Source organism: Clupea harengus, chromosome 6 (assembly GCF_900700415.2).
Source record: "Clupea harengus chromosome 6, Ch_v2.0.2, whole genome shotgun sequence".
Classification (NCBI taxonomy): Eukaryota; Metazoa; Chordata; class Actinopteri; order Clupeiformes; family Clupeidae; genus Clupea; species Clupea harengus.
In genome coordinates, this window is record NC_045157.1 from 10,280,163 (window position 1) to 10,293,905 (window position 13,743).

The 13,743-nt window shown below is 43.5% G+C and overlaps 1 protein-coding gene and 1 long non-coding RNA gene across 2 annotated transcripts in view; both read right to left on the reverse strand.

Annotated features, from left to right (window-relative positions):
* Positions 1-908: 908 nt before the first annotated feature.
* LOC116220770 lies at positions 909-1,518 on the reverse strand. Its single transcript, XR_004163848.1, has 3 exons — positions 1,363-1,518; positions 1,195-1,273; positions 909-956 (listed from the first exon to the last, which is right to left on the reverse strand). It is a non-coding gene; the product is annotated as an uncharacterized LOC116220770 (long non-coding RNA).
* Positions 1,519-12,575: 11,057 nt separating this feature from the next.
* Positions 12,576-13,743, reverse strand: part of si:zfos-1069f5.1 (macrophage colony-stimulating factor 1 receptor) — a 4,153-nt gene continuing 2,985 nt past the window's right edge. Inside the window, exons 6-8 of the mRNA XM_042707970.1 lie at positions 13,630-13,743; positions 12,737-12,852; positions 12,576-12,616 (exon numbers count right to left, since the gene is read on the reverse strand). The exon at positions 13,630-13,743 is cut by the window's right edge and continues 82 nt beyond it. Of these exons, the coding sequence (XP_042563904.1) occupies positions 12,576-12,616; positions 12,737-12,852; positions 13,630-13,743 (271 nt within the window). The remainder of the gene's footprint in view (positions 12,617-12,736; positions 12,853-13,629) is intronic.

Genomic DNA, 13,743 nt, shown 5'->3' on the forward strand with positions numbered 1-13,743 from the left:
GAAGCAAGTGTTGCTGTATGGATCCGAGACATGGAGAACCACTAAGCAATCAACACACAGGCTGCAAACATTCATCAACACCTGCCTCAGAAGGATAATGAACATCTGGGGGAAGGACAGAATAAGCAATGTGGACCTGTGGAAAAGAACAAGCCAGGATCCAATTGACATGCTAATTCTCAGGAGAAAGTGGAGTTGGATTGGACATACCAAAACCGGCCACAAACATCACTTGGCAAGCACTGAAATGGAACCCAAATGTAGCGCCCCCTAGTGTACAGCTGACTACGCCACCCCTTGATCTCAATTTGTCTGTGCTAAGGCCAGAGCAAGGGGAACTCTGTCTCAATAATCCGTACAGACACAGGTTCTTGGAAAAGTATAAAAATAGTCTTTTTTATTAATACATGGTATTAAAGTGCTGGTTTGGTTGGTCGACAGTAAAATAAATAACAAGGGAATACAGTGGGGAATCGCCAAGCTAACGGCACAGGAGCCAGAGAAGACAATGAGAACCACAACTAGAAGGGTTAGGGTCCCAATCACACGTGATCACTGTCTATAGACACACTGCAACTAAATGTCACTCTGATAAACTTAATTTAAGGACTTAAGACTTCATGCTTCACAGCAACTTCCTGTCACACGTCTAAGCTACACATTAAGTGCAAGAGGGGGAACTAGGGAGATTGCCTTCTCAAAAGGGCCCTGTATGCTACCCTGGCTCCACCACCACCGAGGCTGGCTACACGAGAGGGAGGGGGGACAAAACAAAGGAATAAAGAAACCACTCTAGCCTGTGATGTACAATAACTGCACTCACTACAATACTCGTTACAATCAACAGGCTAGAGGAAAAACAAACCAAAATCTAGTTAAACAATAATCACCACCACAATCATATGTGTAGAGAACAGCAACAGCAACACTCCAAATGCTGGTTGCAGTTAAACAGTCTAAAAACATAAACAGACAATTAATACCGGTTGATCACATTCCATTGGCAATACAATTCATGATCTAGATTTATTCATCACAACAAACAGGATAAAGATGCCACATGACAAAGTGGTCAATATAAAAGGCAGGCCTACTATTAAATCTCTATAAAGCGACCAGGGAAATAGCATCTATGCACATTCCTCCGGGCAAATGAGCTACACCACTACGGCAGAGCATAACTCAGAGACGTACCTGCCGCTCACGTTACCGGATGCAAGGAACGCTACGTTTATCGCAGGTACCCCACGACAGCCACAATACCCAGCGGGTGCTGGGTGAAAACAAATACACATCATATTACAATCTGTCAGTTAAAAACAGTGTACAACAACGGTTATGCTTGCCGTTACATTATCGTACCTTGTCCATGGAAATGATCACGCAAAACACTGGTACACTGCGGTTCAATCAGCGTCTGCTTCCCCATACACACTATTGAAACAAACATTTCTTAGCATGCTAACCCGCAGTGAATCAGAATCAAGGAAAACCGCTTTGACATACCTTCGTAGTTCGAGACAGCACCCACATAATTGCTTCCTCACACCAGTGCCAGCAGCAGAGTGATAACATACCGGCATAAGGACCCCAGGTGTCTATATATATACACGCCTACCTCTACGGCATTTAGGTGGCCTACCAGATGCCCACTCCACCCCCCAATTAGTGACGTGATTGGCACTGGGAAGAGAGCGCACAAAGGAGAGAGAGACTAATGGAGCCTAGTCCTAACCTGGTGCCCAGGCTACACATAGGGAAGAAGAAAACCTGGTCGACCCAGGAACAGCTGGAGGAGAAGTGTCCAGGCAGAAATGGCTGGGAAAGGACTCAACTGGGGAGACGTTGAAAGAACTGTCAACAACCGAGCGAAATGGAGGACATTCGTCAATGGCCTATGCACCCAAGAGGAGCAAAGGGCATAAGAAGAAGAAGATATACAAGGCGGAATGGCTATATGCAGTAGCTGTGAAATTTTACACAACAATAGTGCAAAGAAGAAGTGGAGAGTGCAAGAAGTGCAGGGATAAATCTATATGTTTTGGCGAACAGTGATCTGTAGCGTCCACCAGAGGGGAGGAGTTTGAATAAGTTGTGTCCGGGGTGTGAAGGGTCTGCAGTGATTTTTCCTGCCCGTTTCTTGACTCTGGAGGTGTACAGGTCTTGGATGGTGGGTAGGTTGACACCGATGATCTTTTCTGCAGACCTGACTGTCTGCTAAAGTCTATTCCTATCCAGTTTTGGTGGCCGATCCAAACCAGACAGTTATTGAAGTGCAGAGAACAGACTCGATGACTGCAGTGTAGAACTGGATCAGCAGCTCCTGAGGCAGGTTGTACTTCCTGAGCAGATGCAGGAAGTACATCCTCTGCTGGGCCTTCTAGATGATGGTGTTGATGTTGGGTTCACAGTGCTGTTGAGTATGGTGAGGGGGGACAGTGCTGGGGGGCTCCTCCTGAAGTCCACTGTCATCTCCACGGTTTTCAGCGTGATCAGCTCTAGATTGTTGCTACCGCACCACAGGGCCAGCTGTTCAACTTCCCGCCTATTTGCAGACTCATCATCATCACGGATGAGGCCTATGACTGATGTGTCGTCTGCAAATTTTAAGAGTTTAACAGATGGGTCTCCTGAGGTGCAGTCATTTGTGTAGGGAGAAGAGCAGTGGGGAGAGCACGCATCCCTGAGGTGCACCAGTGCTGACTGACCGGGTGCTGGATGTTATTTCACCCAGCCTCACCTGCTGCTTCCTGTCTATCAGGAAGTTTGTAATCCACTGACAGGTGGAGGCAGGCACAGTGAGCTGGGTGAGTTTGGTGAGGAGGACTTCTGGGATGATGGTGTTGAACGCCGAACTGAAGTCCACGAACAGCATCCTTGCATAGGTCCCTGGGGAGTCGAGGTGTTGCAGGATGTAGTGCAGCCCCATGTTGACTGCATCATCCACTGACCTGTTTGCCCGGTAGGCAAACTGCAGAGGGTCCAGCAGGGGGCCTGTGATGCCCTTCAGATGGGTCAATACCAGTCTCTCAAAGGATTTCATGACCACAGACGTCAGGGCGACGGTCCTGTAGTCATTCAGTTCAGTTATAGAGGATTTCTTGGGAACCGGGATGATGGTGGAGCGTTTGAAGCAGGAGGGGACTTCACAGCTCCAGAGATCTGTTGAAGATCCGTGTGAAGATGGGGGCCAGCTGATCAGCGCAGGCTTTCAGACAAGAGGGTGACACATTGTCTGGGCCTGATGCCTTCCTTGTCTTCTGTCTCTGAAAGAGCTGGCCCACATCCTCTTCACAGACCGTCAATGTCGGTGGGGAGTCAGGGGGGAGGGGAGAGGTGATAACGGGCGGTGCAGATGATTGTGTGAAGTCTGAGTTGGAGCGGGTGAGGGGTGTGAATGTGGGGTGATCAAACCTGCAGTAAAACACGTTCAGATCGTCAGCCAGTTGAGGGTTCTCCTATAGTTGGTGATGTCCTGCAGGCCTCTCCACACTGGCGCAGGGTCGTTAGCTGAAAACCAGTTTTTCTCTGCTACTCTGATCACCTCTACCAAGGTGGTGCCAGTATGGTAGTCCGACTCTGTTACGGATGGGCGGGCGGACGGATAGGACGGGCTAATTTGCATTTTTGTTGCCTTTATGGTTCTCCGAAGGCTGTGGGTGCTGAAAAGAATTCACCGCCAGAACAGTAGGTGGAGAAGCGTTTTTTTGTCGAAGACAAGCCACATCATGCCGTCTTTGTGTGATAGAAGTCGTCGATTGTTTATCTCCCACCTCCCAGCAGTTAGGTAACTGGACAAGTGCAGTTTGTGTAGTCACATGGGTCTCAGAGATGTCATTACACTACAGAGCGTGTCTAATGCTATATATACACTTGAAAAGGCAAACTTATCTCTATCATGGTAGGTATTATTTGTGGGGAAAATAGTAGCAATCTAGAACAAAATTATATGCTTATCATATACTGTATACACTATAGAAACTATTAAAAAACAATTCAATGAAATGAATACGTTCTTATTTTCTTTGGTATTTTTGTCATATTCAGATTTGCAATGATGATTGCTGGGTAATATGTATGTTGTGGTCCAATGTCAAGTCTCTATTTGATCATGTGACGAGACGATGGTATAGCTAGTTTAGGCACAGCATCTGAACGTCAAGACCGACAGTGTTGTACAAGTTCACACCTCTCATGAACCAGTTCAAAGTTCAGTTCATACAAGTAAACATGAATAGTTCACGTTCATAGTTCACCATTTAAATTCTGAACCAGTTCATAGTTTTAGAGTGGAAAGTGAGAATGAAAGACTTCACTTGTTTTTTATAGAAAACTTTATCCATCACTACCCTTTGCCTTAAACTGCACTTCATGTGTATCAATTCCTAAAATAATATATATTTTTTATTATTATTGCAACCACCCTGTCAATTTCCCTCTACCGCAGCGTTTCTCGAAGTGTGGGGAGAGCCCAACTGGTGGGTCGCAGAGACGTGACAGGTGGGGCGCAAATGGAGATGAGCAGGAGATTTTCCCGTTGCAATGCCTTCCTTTATAGACAGTAACGATAATATATCCCCATCGCACTAAACAACCACACTCAAATAAAGAAATATTGTATTGTTAGAAACAATAGCAGAGCACACGGATAATCCATAATCAGCATCTTGGCAAATAGAGAGACTGCGGCCTGCGCGATAAAGCATTCCATATTTAAAACATCTTAATAAGTAGTGAAGTCAACGTGTCTGCTTCACATGATGGAGAAGTTCGCTTATTGACACATCTTTTAAGGACGGCCACAGCGCTTTAAAACGAAGTGTTTATAAGTTACATTATTCAAAGGTGGAAGGTTGGTCAGTAATCAGTCTAGAGAGATAACTGAACAAAACTCTACTCGCTTGCCTCACGGGTGCAATACCATATGCCCAAGGGCGTCAGCAGCATTTTGAGAGTGGGGGGGACATATTTTGGCGGGGGGTCTGGGGCTTTTCCCCGAGAACATTTTGAAAGATGTAGATGCAATTTCCCGCATTCTGGTGCATTTACCATGTTTTTAGATAGAAAAGTATCTCTCTCTTTCATTCGCCCCCCCCCCCCCCCTCTGCAATTACTGACTACTATTATGTTCTGGTAGACTGGGTAAACGAGCCCGATCTGCAATCTTAAATAAGATTGAGCTTGGTCATAGCCAGGATAATGTTTTGGTGTAATACACAGAATACTGACACTGACAACTTTGGCACTTTATTCTCCATTTAATGAGAGCAAAAGATTTAAAAGGAGGATTTAAAAAGTCGTTAGAAAAACTAGCATGTTAGCTAACGTTAACTCCAGATTAGCTTACGGTTGTTATGGCAATACAAAAAACCACCAGCATTTTTTTTAGCTACTTGAAAAAAACCTCCTGGTCATGGCTTTCTGCCCGAAACAGACGCCTAGGTCTGAACACGGCCAAAAGCACAACATATTTCAGACCCAGATTTAAAAAATCAACAAATGCTGTTCCATGGGTAAATAAAGTATGGTATTGCCTAGTGCTAGTTTTAGGTAAATAGCTTGCTTATCTAGCTATAACCATATGTTTGCAGAAGGATCTTTATGACTTAATGCTATTAAAGCACTTTGAGCTGCATTCTTTTGCATGAAAGGTGCTATATAAATAAAGTTTTATTATTATTATTATTACAGCCAGAGACTGTCTCATAAGGGTGCTTTGGCCACTATAGGGAAAACTTGGGCAACTCTGACTTACTTTCCTCTTCCTCGAAAAAACCTCCTTATGTCCATCTCGTCTGTGGGACAGTCTATGTCTGAAACCAAGTGCTAGCTGCTAGCGAGACGCTTCGATCAAGGAGTATGGGAGTTGAATCTGCGTGCGTGGTGTGTAGGAAACCAGGAAAATGCGGAGTGGATTTCTATTGCTATGGGTATTCCCCCTACTGATAAAATGGAACGAATTTGGAACGAAGCAATGGAAAGAAAGAACGTCCCCCTAACTTTTTTTAAAGTGAGGGGGACGTGTCCCCCCCAAGTTATATTGTGGCGACACCCATGCATATGCCGTTTAATCATATTTGATAGAATGAAGGACAAATGAGTTGTGAATACTATCACCGAGTTTGAAAGGTATTGGTCCGGTAATAGCCGAGTGACAGCTGTGTGTTTTCTGTGTGTTTTAAGCAGATGTGTGTGCGCCAAATTGCATAGAGGCCGAGAGCGGTATTGGAGAAAAATTATAGCTCGCAACATATTGAACTCAATTTTTTGGAGCTGTGAACTTAGTTCTAAATTTTGAATTATAAACTATGAACTGAACTAGTTCATTTTAAAATGTGTGAACTATGAACTGAACTAGTTCATGTAGAAAGTGAACTTTCCCAACACTGGAACATGTCTGCTTCATATAAAGCAGAAGTTCGTTTTTGAGAGTAAAATAAATCACATTTAGGATAATAGCCTTCTTCCTGTGTGCCAGAATTAGTTTATGACCTAGCTGTGACAACACGATTACAGGAGGCAAACTGGTATCAAGGAAGAAGTTAAAAAGAAACTGTCATCTGGAGAATTTAAAACAATTCAAAACGAGGGGAAATCTACTGTATGGAGATATTTCTGCTTAGTAGTCAATGCGGATTCTATGGATTAAACCTCGATTGTTGGACTATGTAGAACTTTGTGCACTTAACGTTTTTTTTTTAAAGAAAAACTTTCATCTGGAGAGTTTAAAACAACACTTAATGAGTGGACATTTAATGTATGGAGATATTTCTGTCGGATGGCATCATAGTCGATGCGGATTCTAATGAGGCTGTTTGATAGGCTATGTCCAATGTAAGAAGTGTGAAGCTTTAATGAAATATGATTGATGCCATCCTCTTTCTCCACAACAACATGGATTAAACCTCGATGGTTGGACTATGTAGATAGTTTTATAACGAACGTGGCCGCATACTTGATCTTCAATGGTAAGACTTGTTTTATTCGTGCCTCTTCTGGTGTAGCATATAACGTGAGTTTTATTTAGGCATATCAGATGCCTAGAGTGTGTAATGTGTAGGCCATTTCATTCCGTTCTTGCAATGTGAATAATTTAATTTCAATATGCTTATCTCCCTCTTGTGCACGCTTGTGCACGCTTGTGTGAGCGACTAAATATTTGACTTGCTGTCGGGCTCGGGTCGGGCGTTTTTGAGAATAAAATAACTTCACATTTAGGATAACAGCCTTCTTCCTGTTGCGGGAATTTGTTTGTGTCCTAGTGGGACAACACGATTACAGGCGGCAAATGCATCATAAAGCAAGTTTAAAAGAAATTAACTGTATGGAGATATTTCTGTCAGATGGCATCATAGTCGATGCAGATTCTAATGAGGCTGTTGGATATGTCCCATGATATGATATGAATAAATATGTCCAAAGGTCGTTTGGACAAAATATTTTAATTGCTGTCTGCTCCTGCCGGGCTCTGGCACTACTCTGTCAGATGCTGGCGCTCATGTGGGTTTTAAATATGGCGGTATTGTGATATATAGGGAATGAAACAGAAAACGCAAGGTCCAGAAATGTGAGATTCCGGAAATGATGTCGTTCGTAAATGATGTCGTAGCGGACCAATCACGGCCAAGGGGTATCCGTAGCTGTACAGCACGTCATGACGGACCGACAGGAATTTCAGCGGTGCACGGGAGGGCTCTCCGAGGGCCCCGGATAGTACGGAGAGGGCGTTCCACCTACGTGTAGGCGTTCCCATGTGTCCGTAAACGTGTAGTACGGAGTAGCATATAAGCATATGTGTTTCTGGCCTGGTTGTACAGGATCCTGTCCCCACTCATGAAGGCCTCCTCTTTGGCTTGACGAAGCTGCTTGAGCTTTGCTGTGAACCACGGTTTATTGTTTTTAAAGATGCAGTACGTTTTGGTGGGTACACACATGTCTTCTAATTTATCTCTGAAGGGGGCAAACCCCCTTTTTGGGTGAGAGCCCCCTCCATTTGTCCGTGTTAATGTGTGATCCTCATCACAAGAAAACCACTGTCCATGTGATTCATTATTATACCAGATGTAGGACTAAAATGGGTACTTAAGGGGAAGACAGTCAAAGAACTTGAAGCATTCTGTAAACAGGACTCCCACACTATGTGTGTAGCCATCTTCTGAGCAGTCAGTTATGTTCATATTCTCTGAGTGTTTCATTTTTTTTTCTTTAGAATTGTAATTTAGATTATTCATTTTAAACTTGTTAAATATGTAACTGTATTAGTTACTTGTACCAAAATAAATTGTTAAAACTCTGACCCACTGTGGCCTCTTTAGAAATTCTTAATTAGAGAAGTACGTAGGTAACGGTGTTTCCGCAATGACTGACTAGGATTGAGTTTCAGACCAAAAGCGGTGTCAAGTGTAAGACTTGAGGTTCCTGGCTAACTCAATTGGGATGGACGTGCTACAGCGGAACTGTTAATTGTATTATACAGCGCTAGGATTGCCGACCAGCCTCTGCACTGGATCAAATGGTCATACAGAGATCATACAAGCAGCCTGGCACCTGTCCTTGAACCAAGTTGATCGAAACAAGCCATCGGCCGCGGCAAAATCCTGAGCGACCTAAAACAGACGATAGGTGTTCAAATAAATTAGTTGGAGATCAGCCTACAAAAACGGGTAGCAATCTACATTAAAAGACAGGAGCTGAGGCTGAGCTCCTAATTGAGTGGAGTCAGACAAGGAAAATGGAGTCAGATGAATTATGGTCGTACCAAGAAAGGTGCTTTTAATAAATGCTATGTTTTCAGCAAAGCGAAGAGAGACACACACCCGCTAAAACCTTCAGGACACCTATTCCGCCATTGGCTTAGAAAATCACGTTTTACAGTATCAAACTCAAATCAAAAACTTACAATCCTGCCTTCCAACTATCCCACTATATCCCATCAAATTAATATGGTTTTCCCCCAGGATATATAGTAGGTCAAATCTTTTACCTTAATCAGCACCCCCAAGTCATTAATAATTACACGGATGAAAAATAAACAAAGATGTTAATTACCTCCACCAGCCCACATACCCCTTCCTGACCACCCCAGTGAAGAGCGCATATCAGAGTCATAAGCTCTGTGTGCTGATGAACTAAAGTAGCAGGTGCTGCTGTTGTCCTTATACCTGTACTGTAGATTATTTGCTAATCATGTTCAGGGTTGAACCCTAAAGGGTCATTTAAAAGGGGAACTTCATTAAGGTCAGCAATACTGAACCTCAACTTAGAGTTTAAACTAGGAAAAACATGGACACAGATGTGTATATGGCTGAAGATATCAAATATTTCCAGAGTACATCTCGCATAGAACAAACTAGGTATGATATTTTGAATTAAATATATGGCATTGATATAAACATACACACACACATAAACACATAATGAAGCCCAGTATTGGATTCCCTACACGCGCGGGCACGCACACACACACGTGCACACACACACACACACACACACACATGCTCACACAGACGTGCGCACACGCACACAAACACATAGACACACACTCACTACCAGTAACAAATTAATACAACTTACTGATGACTGAGTCAGAGTGGCGGTGCGTCAATACAGGGCGCAAGGGCGCCGCCCCTCCTAAAATTTTGAGATGAAAAAAAAAAAAAAAAAGTAAAAAAACATTATATACCAAACAATTAAAATAAGAAATGTACTGTGTTAACGCGTTAAATGTGTGTGGGAGACCGTAAGCCCCTGTCAACAACCACTTAAATGTGACCAAATATAATATATTGCCATTCGTTATCACTGAGATAAGCCCCTCCTCCCTGGTGGGGCGCCGGCCAAATGGAAGTCAATGGGAGCTCTCATACTTTTCACATACATTTGAGCAAGGACGGCTTCTCATTGGCGGATAAAAGTTCGATCCTGGGGCGCAAAATTTTGCGCCCTAACCAATGACATTGTTTCTTATTTCAATGCCACTGGACTATTCGTCGAATCAGAGACCTTTATCATTCCCTCACATCCCATATAAATCTCACGTATCTACGAGAGCAACATAGCTAGCAGGGACTTTGATTAGGCGTTTGATTGAGTATGGCGACTGAAAACTCTGTGGTATCTCTTTGTGAAACACCTTTCAATCGACGATCAGATGTCAATAAGAAGAGACTGAAAGACATGAGACCCGAACGTCCGGATTTAAAAATGCAGCAGCAGAGCATCGACCGCGGGAGGACGTACACCCGTAGCTTCTCCTCAAGCCCAGGGGCGGCGCCAAGGGGGGGCTGGGGGGTGCTCTAGCTCCCCCTGGATTAGCCATAGCACCCCCAAGAAAATAATGGTTTATTTATTATTGTTATTTAATTTAATTCTGCGTTATTTATTGTGTGATAATAATATTTAACTCACAAAAGAAAATAATAACAGATCGAAATGAACAGATTGTTTTAGACACAGAGCAATCATTCTGTCATAACCTTTGACCCAACTTTCACGTCACACGCTTGAATGTTGACGTTACCGAACAGTTGAAAGAGAAATCGAGCTAGTGCGTGGTAGTTCCAAGTAAATATCAAAAATGCATCGGTTTTTGCTACCTAAATGTCCATGTCCATGGAAGAACGATTAAGAAACAAGAGTGACGTAATAGAAGAAGAAATGCCAGGGGTATCTGGTGTGGATTTTTAAGGAGAGGAACGTTGTGGTCAAGGAGGTCAACCCTCCACTACTACTGAGGGTGCTAACCATGGTGCTAGCAGCATCAGTGACATTAGCATGAACGCTCAGGATGGTCCGAGAAGACCAAAACTCCAGAAATATCCACCTTGCATGTTTGGAGTCCAACAAAGGAGTTTTTGTAAAAGCTGGTTGGGACAGTTTGCGTCGTTGGAGTACAATGCAACTAAGGTAGTGTTAGCTGTGTAACATTAATGAAAGCTGTCTGATTTGTTGCATGCATTGATTGCCCTGTGTCGCTGAAGACTCGTTTCGGTTGATTAGCAACGAAGATGCCCTTTTTTGCCGAAGATTTTAACTTTTTGCCTTTTTTGGATTTTTTTGGAACCGCCTTAAAAAAATCTGAGACTCTTTAGCCTAGGACAAGCAGTCTGTCTGTGTGCTAGGTATACATAAGGTTCTATGTGATTACTGATGATTGTGAACTAAAATAATATATACCTTTTTAACGCATTTCTGACTCTTTGACTGTTTTAGTTAATTCTATCTGCTATTCCAAGATTCATTTCACTATCTGACATGGTAGTGGTCACCTGTCGCCCAACTTTAATCCTCACTACCACAAGTGTTTTAAAGTAAATTAGGTATTTGGGATTGCGGACTCTATAACATGCTGTATGTATGCCTTTTGTCAGTGACCGTCGCAGATGTGCGCGTCTGTCGGAAGAAGCCTAGATAATGATAATAATAATACAATCAGTTTGTTTAGCGCTTTTCATGGACCCCAAAGACGCTTCAGAGAACAAACATGTACAGTTGTTTTAGTGGAGAACCATGTGACACATAGGCTATCATCCTCATTTCATAGCACCCTCACTAAAACGCCGAGCTCCCCCATAGCACCTGCAGAAAAAAATGTCTGGCGCCGCCACTGCTCAAGCCTGTATGCTAACCGGAGCTGGTTAGCTGGTTGTTCAGTAAGTGATGCGTTTTTTTGTTTTCCCTGCCTGTTGTTCCAAAGTCCTGGGACTGAAACATTCTGGACTGCTGCGGGGATGAGGGATCTAAAGCACTTCAACGATAAATGTAAGAAGCACGAATCTTGCCGCAGCCATCTAACTAACAGCCTGAAGCTAAGCCTCTTTGGAAGACTGAGTATGGCTGAGCAGCTCGACGAAGGGTACCGAATTGGCATTCGAAAACACAATGAAGAAGTAAGGAAAAACAGACACATTCTCTCAAGAATAATAGACTGTGTGAAGTTCTGTGGTGCATGAGTTGGCCCTGCGTGGTCATGATGAGAGCAAGAACTCGGATAACCCAGGGATATTCCGTGGCTTGGTGGACGTCGTTGCCTTGACAGTGCACTGAAAGAGCATCTCGAGAGCGCGACTGTATTTAAGGGAACATCCAAAACAGTCCAGAATGAACTTCTTGACTGTATGCTGGCTGTTGTGAGGGAAGACATAATTGACTTTAACCAGAGAGTTATTGAGAGATTTGCCAACTTGAAAGAGAGGAGGGCTACATTTCTTTACAAGTAGTGGGGCCTACTCTTGTCAAATACCCAATGTAAAATGTGATATCTCTTTCTAAACCTCTTTCATGTGAGGGTGTGGGCACCTGTTTTATTCTGTAAACCTTTGAAACCATTCTGCTCTGAACCTCTAATGCCTAAAGTTACAGTTTGTTGATGGTTGTTATTGGATAGTGTTGAGCACTGTGTGTTCTTGAAATAAAGCTTTGTTTTTTTTTAATATTCTACTCAACCTCTTTTCTTCTCATTGTAGAGTGCTATTTTAACCGCGCCGCCCAACTGCGCCCCCCCCCCCCCCCCCCCCCCCAAAAAAAAAACAGTGGCCCAAGGGTGGAGTTAGTTACCATGGGTTCTATATCACTTGTCACAGATAAAGTATAGTTGGGGTAGGTGGTGCTGGGGTGGCTGAAAACACACATCCAGAAAAAAGTCATGTAACAGACAGCTGCAGAAAAGTGACAACATCAGTGCTGGCATATTTGAACACACACACACACACACACACACACACACACACACACTTACGGTACATGAGGAGAGTGAAGGAGATGGATGCATCGGCTTTGGGGCTGAGGGCAGTGAAGGTGTAAAGGCCCTGCTCCTGATAGTTCACACGCCGGAGAAGCAGAGAGGCCTCCCACCTGCAGACAGTTTAGGGGATTTGAGTTGCTGCTGCAACACTGACATTTCCCTTTGACAATCAATAACATCCTTAACATCATAATATACATTTCCCTTTGACAATCAATAACATCCTTAACATCATAATATACATTTCCCTTTGACAATCAATAACACCCTTAACATCAAAACATACATTTATCTATCACCCCAAAACAAAACACGGCACAGTCTACAAAATATGAATATGAATACAATGATAAACACAAATGCAAGAGAGGACAATAACGACCTAAACATGTTTGTTAACATCGCTACGAGCAACACAAATGTCTGTCACAATAACAATAACTGTCCTAAGGACAAAGTGAACTATAAACGCTACAACAGGGTCACTGGAAAAGAACAGGGAACTTCAGTGTGTGTGTCGCTGTGTGTTGGTGTGTGTGTGTGTGTGTGTCGCTGTTTATTGGTGTGTGTGTGTGGGGGTGTTTGTGTTCTCTCACAAACTGAGAGTGCTGACTCTGGTAGTTCTTTCTGGGGCCAAAATAACTGCAAACTCTGCAGTACAAATGTGTGTGTGCATGCATTAACACATTATGTGTGGTCAACAGGAAGTTGAGCCCTTAGTGACGCATGAACACACACACACACACACACACACACACACACACACACACACACACACACACACACACACACACACACACACACACACACACACACACACACTTACATGATAATTGACAACTGTGAATGATAATAATAATGAGTGTGTGTGTGTGTGTGTGTCCGACCTGTAGGGCCCATGGCGGTAGATGTGTCCCTTGTTGGTGGAGTTGTAAGGCAAGATCCAGGTGTGTGTGGTGAGGTCCGGGTAGGCTTCAATCAGCAGCTGCACCTCAACATCC